Genomic DNA, 11313 nt, shown 5'->3' on the forward strand with positions numbered 1-11313 from the left:
CTAACTCCCGGACGACATCAAATGAATGTGGTACGTGGTGGCCTTTTAAATATAAAGCATTTTTTTGTACTACTTGCTCCAGAGTCATTCTCCTTTGTAGGCGGTTAAAGAAGCGCTCTTCTTCATGTCGATGTTGATTTCTAACTCCTGATATCGGATGGATGTGGTATGTGGTGACTTTTAGATCTAAAGTATTGCCTTTTGGGCCACCTGCTTTGGAGCCATTCTCCTTTGTAGACGGTTAGAGAAATGCTCTTCTCCGTGTTGATGGTGCGAACAACAATGCTGCTCAAATTTGATGTCTTAGTTTAGGTGGCTGGCGAGGTGAGAGATGGCATGGAAACAAACATTTAAGACACGATGATGCATGGCAGCGCGATAATATACCACACTTTTGTGTGGTTTTTTGTGGAGTGATTCTTTTTTTTCTCCCACCATAATTCCGAATGGACAAAAGATGATATATTATTATTTGGTTAAATTCATCATTTGTGGTACATCTATTGTTATAGTTTGGGTGCCGATTTGATCATTTGTCCTTTTCTATCATGAAATTTTCTATTTAATTTAGTCTATATCTATATATGTTATTCTACACCTTAGGGGTAGCTACACGTAAATTACAGGAAAAAGTTCAATAATAACTATTGCATACAATTGCTGACAGTTTTACTAAGTGTAATTCAGTAATACGATTAGTTCATTCAGTAATTATGGTCCTAATACCCCCTCACAATCCAACACAACTCTTAACCCGATCCTTAAAATGTATTGGCTTAATTTTTAGATGGAAAAAAAAATCTAAATTACTCCCCTGAATTATAGCCAAGGTCTAGATAACCCCCTAAACTATAACTTGGTTCAGTTTACCCCCTAAACTTTGCTATTTAGTTCATTTTACCCTATAATACAATTTATCCTTTTTGTTTCTCCATACACAAGTTGAATTTTAATTTCAAATTTTGTAGAGTAGTAGTGGACATCACAATGCATATTAAAAAATGTTGTTACAAATTTATCATCATTATTTTTCATATAGTTTTGAACTCTACTGATTAATTTATTATTAATATACTCACCTATCAAAATAATAAAAAAAAATATGATGTATTTTTCTAAGATGTGTTATGATGTGTACTACTATCTTGTAAAATTTTAGCTTAAGACTCCACCTATGCAGAGAGAAATGAAAAAGATAAATTATATTAGAGGGTAATTTGAACCAAAATGCATAGTTTGGGGGCTAAAATGAACCAAATAATAGTTTAGGGAGTTATCCAAACTTTGGCTCGTTCAGAGGAGTAATTTAGACTTTTTTCTTTTTAGATCCATTACGGCCCTACCCATATACCACTCTCATATTGCGTCTTGACCTTTGTGCAAGCAAGATTCTCCCACCTTCTTCTCTTTGTATGTTTTTTTTTTCAATTTTCTCTCTCCCCACAAAATGTAGGTTCTAGGTCACTGGGTCGAAGTTGAGCTATTTATTAATTAACCACCACAGAAATCAATGTCTCACTATAGCTCGAGCTCACGTACATATATGAAATCGAGGTCAATAGTGACAGTATGAACACATGAGGCTCACATTATCAGTTGGATGATTGTGTGTTGTCCATGTTCAGCATTGCATGATTGTATCAAGTTGTGGGCGTGAAGAAAGCTCATAGGTCTCGTTGGTTTTGTTGCTACGTGGAACCTGCTAGTTGTGGCCATCTATTTATTTACTTGGCTAGATTATTTTTCTTTCCAAATCCTATATTTTCATTTATTGACTGATTCATGTCCAAGTGCATATGCACGCGTACACTTTATAGAATATGGAACATTTTAAGCATGCGGCAGCTAAGCCATATTCTAATGCAATACGAACTCTAGACTCAACCACGTAATAGTTTTTAATTGGATATGGTCTCTACATTAATTTACACGTTTGCATTTTAATTGAATTGGTATGGACTCTTCTGATTACTTTAGACCGTCGGATCTTCATTAAATCCGACGGTTCAAATTCTTCTCTTTTTTAGATTAACGTAGGAATTTCTAGACCCTCTCGGCGAACGTGGTGACTTCTTTTTAACACTCCCTTATTAATATAATAGATATAGACCGTTAGATCTTCATAAAATCCAACGGTGTATATTCTTCTCTTTTTTAGATTAACGTGGGAATTTCTAAACCCTCTCGGCGAATGTGGTGGCTTCTTTTAACACTATTGTATTAAGATAATAGATATAACTAGCTAGCAAGCTGGCGCACAAGAGCATGTGGCATCCAAGGCAAAGTAGTGGCCACTGCATGCCATTATTCTCCTAGCTTTTTCATGCGAATCTAGTTTGTTTATTAGGTTTGTCGAAAACCAAATGTTTTTCTTTGTTTTCGCAGATTATTAAACCATAATGCTGATACTAGACATATCATGAAAACTAGTTTCTATTTATTTTTAATAACATTTATATGTAGAGGAAGTACTCGTCAAAGTTTCAGCTTGGACTGTACTGTAGTAGACTACTAGCTTCATTATCCAAGGCAAAAGAACTAGGCCTGATGCGAGAACTCTCATATTTGCATCTCGGAGACAATTTGCTAACAGGTCCAATTCCACCTTCTCTCGGAAATTTATCAAAACTGTCTTTCCTAGAATTGACTAATAATTCATTGTCTGGCTCAGTACCAGGAACACTTGGGAACAACGCAGCCCTGAACTCGCTTAGACTGACATTTAATAATTTGAATGGGAATCTTGAATTCTTGACTCCCCTTTCCAACTGTGTGCAACTCCAGGTCCTTCACCTAGATTCTAACTCTTTCACCGGACGACTCCCTGACCATGTGGGGAATCTGTCTGCACAATTACTTCAGTTTACCGTAAGTTACAACAAGCTAACTGGTGGGCTTCCATCATCATTGTTTAACTTAAGCAGTCTAGACATGATATATCTTTCAAACTACAAACTCACAGGAGCAATCCCAGAATCTATAACAGGGTTGCAAAATCTTGCTCAGCTTCATGTCTCTTACAATGACATATCAGGCCCTATCCCAACACAAATTGGTAAGCTTAGGAACTTACCGATGCTTTATCTCGATGGTAACAAATTAGCTGGCTCCATACCTGATAGCATTGGCAATCTTAGCATGCTAGAATATGTCTTCTTGCCCATGAATCAATTCAATTCAACTATACTGAGGGACCAAGAGGGCGACCAGGGGGGGTGAATGGGAGCCGATTGAAAAATTCTCTCAATCGGAAGCTCGGCCTAAGATCCCCAAGTTCGCACCCAACCCTCAAGTCCTAGGTGAAGTGTAGAGTAGCTATGGAGGAGCTACACTAACACAAAACAGCCCTATACGTCGGTGCAAAGGGCCAAATAGCAAAACCCTAACAGTTGAGAATCCTACTCACCGGTTGATCCGACGTGGGTATTTTCAAAACGTCGGTTCATTCGGTGATAGGGAAAAACTTTGCCCGTGCCCAGAAACGATTTTTCTAGCCCGCGTTCTTTTGAAAACTCGATGATCGAGTGGCCAAATCAAGTCCAAATCTCACAAAATTTTGTAGGCATGATCCCAAAGGACTTGTGAACACGTCCACAGAAGGAATCGACGAATCACTCCATGGTTTGGGAGGAATCGAAGAAATTCCGAGCAAGATTGGGGTTTTCTCAAGAACGCAACAACTTCGATTCGGGAGGACTCGTGATTCCAAAGGGTATAGCACTAGGCTAGATGATTTTTAATCACTCCAAAGAGTCATGAAATCATCAAGAATCAAGCCATCAACTCTTGCTCATGAATCGACAAAAGAAAATCGAAATTCAATCAAACGAGGCACAAGATGAACAAGAACGAGATGAATTCAAAACCCCGGAGGGCACAAGGAGGGAAGGGCCTCCTTTCACGATCAATCTCAGTACAAAATCCTCAAGAATCCATACCTCTAATCCCTAGAGAGGAGAAGGAGGAAGAAAAGAGAGGAGAAGGAGGAGGAGGGCGCCAGGGAGGGGAGGCAACTCATCTGTTCTTGCGCCAGGGGAAAGAAAAAACAGAGCCAGAGAAAGGGAGAAGGGGTGAGAGGGTATTTAACCCTAACAACTCTCAACCCAAAAGACTAAACTACCCCTAGAGCTGAAAATAACCTAGAAGGCCCGTAGGGGCAAAACCGAAAAAGATACATGGACTCATCCGACGGCCGAGGCTCTTTCTTCGAAACGAATTCTTCTCCGCGATGCTGCCACATAGATGAAGATCCAGTCCACGGTTTTGGAAGGTCCGCGAAACCCGGTGAGGTGGCCGGTTTTGTGAAAACCGCCAAAACTCCACGCGCGGGAAGATTCCCGCCTCCACGCCGTGGCCCTGGACGCCGTTCCCGCCTTAGCCTCCTGACGGCTCTAGACACCGCCCGACGCCCGTCACTTCCTTGCCCGCAGCGAGGCCCTAGACGTCGTTGACGCCCGTCGCCTCCATCAGTCCCGAGACCGACGCCCATGCCTCCACGACATGGCGTCTTCAACCGCCGTCCGCCTCCTTGGTTTTGTAGCGCAAACCAAGAAACCCGCCTTCCGTCGCCGCTTGCGCCCTCGATCCAGGAGTGGACGCCACAGCTGCCGCCCGGCACGAGCTCCGGTCCCGGCTGCCCTTCACCGCCGTCTACCGCACGGTCCATCGGCCACAGCACCTCCACGGCAGCTCTCCGTCGACACTCGACGCCCGTGTACCTGCAACCAACGACCAAGCGCACGATCACACCGCACGGTTGATAATTCACTCATCATAGCCAGGAGAAGGTACTCAACATTCCTCATATACCGGCAAGTTTGTTCCAGCTTGATAAAGTTATATATGTAGACCTTTCTAATAATTTCTTTTCCGGTCCACTATCGAGTGATGTTAGTGCGTTAAAACAAGTTTATATATTTGACCTCTCTTTTAACTTTTTGTTTGGAAGCATCCCGGAATCATTTGGGAAACTAAGCATGCTCACTTCCCTAAATCTATCACACAACTCATTTGAGGACTCTATCCCAGTGTCGTTTAGTGAGCTGAGTAGCCTCCAGTGGTTGGACCTCTCCTCCAATAATCTCTCCGGTACCATTCCCATGTTCCTTGCAAATTTCACCCCTTTGAAAACTTTGAATCTCTCCTTCAATAATCTAGAAGGAAAGATACCAGAGGGTGGTGTTTTCTCAAACATCTCATTGCAATCTTTGATTGGGAATGTTGGGCTATGCAGTTTACCCCGTCTGGGATTTTTTCCTTGTCATGAGAAACGACCTCACTCAAATACTACACACTTCCTAAGGTTTATGCTACCTGCTGTCACCATAGCATTTGGTTGTGTTATTCTATTCATTTTCCAAAGCATTAGAAAGAAACTTAAGAGCAAGAGAAAAGTTGAAGATAATGTCATTGATCCTGGCAATGTTATGTGGAATGGGCCCCTGTCGTACCATGAGCTCGTCCTTGCTACTGATAATTTTAGCAACAACAATCTGTTGGGAACTGGGAGCTTTGGAAAGGTCTATAAGGGTCAACTTAGCACCGGTTTGGTGGTGGCAATAAAAGTTCTAGACGTGCAGCAGGAACTGGCCACTAGAACCTTTGATGCTGAGTGCTGCACACTTCGCATGGCTCGGCATAGGAACTTGATAAAGATACTGAACGTCTGCTCCAACCTGGAGTTCAGAGCACTGGTGTTTCCGTACATGCCCAATGGAAGCTTAGAGATGCTCATACACTCTGAAGGAAGAGAGCACTTGGTATTCCTCAAGCGGCTGGACATCTTGCTAGATGTGTCGATGGCAATGGGGTATCTGCACCATGAGCATCATGAGGTGGTGCTGCATCGTGACTTGAAGCCTAGCAACGTGCTATTTGATGCCGACATGGTGGCGCACTGCAAGCATGCCTGGAACACTTGGGTACATGGCACCAGGTACGACCATACTCCACGCTGTGACTCTGATTTTTTTTTTCTGATGGCAAGTGACTCTGAATTTTGATTGGTATATATTTTTGGATACCAATGCTGGTGGGTCTTGCTTGAATTCTATATTTGGTTTCTCATGAGCAGAGTATGGAACTTATGGAAAGGCATCACGCAAGAGCGATGTTTTCAGCTACGGAATCATGCTCCTTGAAGTGTTAACTGGGAAAAGACCCACGGATCCTATGTTCGTTGGAGATTTAAGCATTAGGAAGTGGGTTCGTCAGGCATTTCCAACTGAGCTCGACTCTGTCGTGGACGATCAGCTACTACTAGGTGCCTCTTCCTCTGCCTGCCACGTCAACAACTTTCTTTCACCAATATTTGAGGTCGGCTTGCTCTGCTCAAGTGACTCACCTGACCGAAGGATGTTAATGAAAGATGTCACGGTGGCACTCAAGAAGGTCAGAAAGGACTGTACCGAATCAACATCAGCAACCGCGCAGAGTGCCGTCCTGTGATGGCCAATTGTCAACAGCTCTATTCGTTCCTTCACTTAGAGAACTGCAGCAACAACGTTCTAATTTTTTGCTTCGTTACTCGTTCCGAACATGCACTGTCATCTGTGAAATATGTTTTCTTTTTGAGAAGCATAGATCGCAATCCAGAGATAGCGTTTCTGTTCAAGAATGAGCAACCGTGGCGTGCTCTAGCTTCTACCGGCGACGTCCGCTACTCCCGCCGCCGTGCGTTCAGCTTTGTCCCTCCGTGGATTCCACGCGCCTGGCGCCTTCGCCTCAGCATTACCTCCCGCGCCGCCGCTCGCTGGCTTGGCGTGAGAGCTCTGCTCGTCAAGCCTTCGCTGCTTCCTGATTCTCCCAGGCGCTGCCGCCGCTGGCTGCGGCCAACGTCAAGCGCCTACAGCTTGCCCGCCGAGTGGTGCTCTGCTCTCTCGGCTCCGGCCACCATCCCCTGGCCAGCCTCACGCATTTCCACTTGCCATATCATTATCATCTCTCTCGCCGGCTAGCATCTGGGCTGACTGGTGCTGGCAGCTGGTAGCGCTCGAGGTGCTCGACGCTTTGTCCACAACGAGCCTCATGCCATTCTCGTAAAGCAATTCTCTACTCTTGCTAATGCAAACACTGCGGAGACATGCCAGTATGGCACTTGTTTTGCCATGCATACTTACTAGTTTTAGTTAAATATTAGTCAAACCCTTCAAATGTTTTGCTTAAATTTTATTTTCTGAATTTGTCGAACAGAGTATGGATCTCTTGGAAGAGCATCACGCAAGAGTGACGTTTTCAGCTATGGAATCATGCTCCTAGAAGTCTTCACTGCAAAGCGACCCACAGATCCTATGTTCACCGGAGAGCTGAGCATTAGGCAGTGGGTGTATGATGCATATGCGACTGGGCTTGCCTCTGTTCTGGACAACCGGCTGCTGCAAGATGAAGCACTTTCTATCCGTGAGCTGAATGGCACACTTTCATCGATATTTGAGCTGGGTTTGCAATGCTCAAGTGACTCACCTAACCGAAGGATGTCAATGAGAGAAGTGGTGGTAAGATTGAAGAAGATCAAGAAGGACTACGCCAAATCGATATCAGCAAACATGCAGAGTGCAGTGCCGGTTGCAGACTGTGTACAGACTGTGTTTTCAGAAGATCTCGTTACGGTGTTTGGAGCCTTGGAGGATGGAGTTATTGCAGTGCCGGTTGCAGACCGTTCTTTGCTCTACTTAGACATGGATATATCATCCATTAGGTTGTCGAATGAATCCTGATTCAATTTTGTTTGTGGAATCCTTGAGCAGAGTACAGATCTCTCAGAAAGGCATCGTGCAAGAGCGATGTGTTCGGTTAAGGAATCAATGCTCCTAGAAGTCTTCACTGGAAAGTGACCCACACATCCTATCTAAGTATCTAGGTTCGTTGGGGAGATGAGCATCAGGCAGTTGGTTCGTCAAGCATTGCGAACTGACCTTGTCTCTGTTCTGCCTGCTACATGATCGAGTTTCTTTCCGCAATATTTGAGGTGGGTTTGTTCTTCTCAAGTAACAGCGGATAGACGGAATGCACGCTCGCGGTGGCGCCATGATCGGAGCCCTGGTGCATTCATCGCGCGGCTGCTCTTTTATTTGCCCGCCTCGGGGGGCTGCGATATTGTTGGATTGCTAGGGTAGTTAAGATGAATGGAGCCTGTTTCTTATCCCAAGGCTTGATCCGGCAACGGAGCTTCGATTCCAATCAGGAGGTACCCTTGCATCTATGCCTCCGGCGTTACCCTCCGTCGAGTTCACTTTCTCGCAGCAGCGTACCCCGGCAAACGGGCCCTCTCTCTCTCTCTCCCGCAGAGAAGCTGCCGCGGCAGCGCCGGCAGTGGCCCAGGTGTTTGGCTCGCCGGTGGCCAGAAGCGATGAGGCTCCGTGGCGCTTATGGCTCACGGAGGCGACGCCCGTACCCAGATGGCGGTGGCGTGGACCAGGGCGGCAACCAATTTCTGTTCCTCTTCTTCTCAGACTGTTACAGAGTGAGAGCGGGTCTGCTCGTTCGCCGGCGCTGCTCATCGCCTCGTATCTCCGGCCAAGCATTCCAGGTATTCATCTCTTCCTCCGATAGATCCATTATGCATGCCAATGCCATTGTGTAACGAACATGGCACCATTTATGTCATTTCGAGTGATTTTGGTGATCGAATGACAACATAACACTTGGACTAATATGATTGTTAAGATGATCATTATCAGGTTTTTAGGTTCAAGTGATGACAAAGAGAAAGATAAAATAGGCGTAGTAAGGCCCGAAGGGCAGCCCCTACGGGGGTTCCGCTACCCGGTTAGCGGACGGGGGTCGAGGGGGAGCCGCCCCTCGCGGGTCTCAGGGCAGCGCCCTGAAAGCTCTTCGGATCAGGAGCACCGGAAGAACCGACGCCAGGGGCACCGGTGCATCCGACGCTTGTCGGAAGAACCGACGCTACGATGTTTAGGTGCAGGAGGAAATCGAAGCCAAGTCAGCCTACAGGCACCGGTTGAACCGACGGTCCAATAAAGGGCATCGGTGCATTGGCCGTTCTTTGTACCAGAGACGATGTCAAGTGCCCAGGAGAAGTTTCTTCAGCACCGGTTCAACCGACGGGGCATTGGTGCATACCACCGGTGTAATGACGTCAGCGTCCAGGAGAAGATTCCTTCAGCACCGGTTGAACCGGTGAGGCATCGGTGCAAAGCATCGGTTCAACCGGTGGTCTCTGCGTCAGCCGACAGGAGTCCAACGGCTACTTCGTGTTATGAGTGACCGGATGAACCGACGCTACCCCGCCAAGAGGCATCGGTTCTTCCGGTGGTACGCAGATTTTCAGCTAACCGTTGGAGCAACGGCTACAAGACTTGGTGGCCTATATATACGCCTCACCCCGGCCATTTGAAGATTGCTGGAGTTGCTGGACATCCCACACACACCCAAGAACATCTCCAAGCCATACAAAAACATCAAGATCATATCCTTAGCCCTTAGCACACTTTGAGAGTGTTGTGTAAAGGATTAGCTCTTAGTGAGTGAGATTGCAAGGCCTTAAACCTTTGTGCTGTGGTTCTCTAGTGAACCAAAACAAGAGCTTGGTGCGCCGGCACCTTGGAGCGTGAAGCTCGCCGGCAACGTCATCGACCCTCCGACTTGGTGTGGAGCGGCGAAGACACTTTGTGCGGGGGACGTGGAGACCCCCATCCTTTGTGGAGAAGCTCCTTAGTGGAACCCGGGGCTAAGGTGACCGTGATTGTGTTCACGGAAGAGACTTGGTGACCGAGTAGCAATACTCTTAGTGAGTGCTACAACAACGTGGATGTAGGTGTGCCTTTGTGGCTAACCGAACCACGGGATAAACACCCGCGTCAAGAGTTTGCTATCTCCTATCCCTCTCTTTAAGCTTCCGCATTTCATACTAGCAATTTGTGTGCCTTTACTTTCATAGAATAGTTTCTTGATAGGAAAGGCTATAGGTTGCTAAACTCTTTTGGGATAGGGGTTTCACACTAGAACAACCTAGTTGCACATCTAGATAGCATGTTTTAGTTTAAGTTTTGTGCAAACTAGTTGGAGCCATAGGTCTAAGTTTTTATTAGTGCCTAATTCACCCCCTCCCCCTCTTAGGCTAGAGCACCCGATCACTTTCACATTGTCTCGGTTTGAAATTGACTGTGTGTCTGTGTGGTTGCGCATAGCACACCAAGTGTTCGATGCTTTGCCTGTAGTGAGGAATTATGAGGAATGCAGACTTGTTCAAGGGACAAATGCTTGGCCTTTGTCCCCAAACAAGAGGCTAGCAGAGTCTAGCAGCTTGAGATGAATGAAATTCTCAGGCAAACTGATCCATTCATGTTATGCTTCCTGCTTGGTTGCAAATTCTGATGGTGTCTATATTTATATTATCTACCATGAATTTGCTTGGAAAAAAAAGACCTTTATCTAATACTAAGAATGGCTAGTTGCTAATTCCTTCCAACACCCGAAGTTTTGATCAATTTACGACAGGAGAGCAGATATATCAGCTGCTGTCTCTCGACTCTGGTCTCCAAACTTCACACCAAGCAGGCCACAGGCTCATTCAACATCCAGCAAATGAAGTCTACATATGCTCGCCCGGTTGACTGAAAACAATTTTATATTTAAAATGTTCAAATGCATCATCTATGGCTGCAGCAACTTTATTGATTTGTATAAGCATGTAGAAAAAAAGGTGTGAATGTCCTGATAAGGTGTCTTTTACAGCTTCTTAACTTTCTGCCACTGGCTTGAATCTCATGCAGCAGGAGTTTGCAGGGGGTGCCCGGTGCCCCTCCATGGATCAGCTTGCTCGTCTCAGTTACCTGTCTCTCCACTGACCTCAACCTCAAGAGACAAGCCACACGGGCTCATCAATCGCTGGTAACCTAGGAAGATTGGTTTGTCTCAAATTCCTTCAGATTTTACCTATGATATTACATTATACGTCTCTCTCTTGGTGTGATATTGGATTGTGTACTGTGAAGAAGTGCAGAATTAACCAGAACTTGAAACTGCTAGTTTTTCTTGGACATCTCAAGAAGCTTTATTTTTTCTCTCTTCTGTTTCTCGTTTTGGTTAGGGCCATTGTGGTGCAAATGAACAGCCTGACAGTTAGCCTATTAATTTGCTTAGTATCGGCATCTCACGCCACATTGTGATTGGTGAACTGTATTGCACATGGAGTCATCGTTATCATCACAAATGAGCCTGCAGTCATGTCATCCAATCAGTCTGTATTTGGTCCCAGCACAAGACTAATTGGCACACTGGTCGTCCTTCACCTTGACTTGGTGGTTGACTTGGACAAAACAAAATGTCCACGTACATGCTGATGCCAGCTAG

General features: G+C 45.5%; 1 protein-coding gene and 1 long non-coding RNA gene across 2 annotated transcripts; both read left to right on the plus strand.

The window, feature by feature from the left end:
- The first annotated feature begins 249 nt into the window (after nt 1–249).
- On the plus strand, nt 250–6447 carry LOC120645986 (putative receptor-like protein kinase At3g47110). Its single transcript, XM_039922686.1, has 4 exons — nt 250–270; nt 2464–3175; nt 4792–5921; nt 6076–6447. Exons 1-4 carry the CDS (start codon nt 250–252, stop codon nt 6445–6447), a joined length of 2235 nt encoding a protein of 744 aa, XP_039778620.1.
- A 117-nt stretch (nt 6448–6564) lies between these two features.
- Nucleotides 6565–11102, plus strand: LOC120645274. Its single transcript, XR_005664203.1, has 3 exons — nt 6565–7087; nt 7192–8527; nt 10734–11102. It is a non-coding gene; the product is annotated as an uncharacterized LOC120645274 (long non-coding RNA).
- Nucleotides 11103–11313: the final 211 nt, after the last annotated feature.

The sequence above is a fragment of the Panicum virgatum genome, chromosome 8K (assembly GCF_016808335.1).
Source record: "Panicum virgatum strain AP13 chromosome 8K, P.virgatum_v5, whole genome shotgun sequence".
NCBI lineage: Eukaryota > Viridiplantae > Streptophyta > Magnoliopsida > Poales > Poaceae > Panicum > Panicum virgatum.

What these genes read in the sequence shown, in the direction of transcription:
- LOC120645986 (XM_039922686.1), top strand. Translation starts at nt 250, where the DNA reads ATGCTCTTCTCCGTGTTGATG. An exon ending in TGCTCTTCTCCGTGTTGATG is followed by an intron (nt 271 to 2,463) that starts GTGCGAACAACA and finishes ATTTATATGTAG; the next exon opens with AGGAAGTACTCGTCAAAGTT. An exon ending in CTTGCCCATGAATCAATTCA is followed by an intron (nt 3,176 to 4,791) that starts ATTCAACTATAC and finishes AGGAGAAGGTAC; the next exon opens with TCAACATTCCTCATATACCG.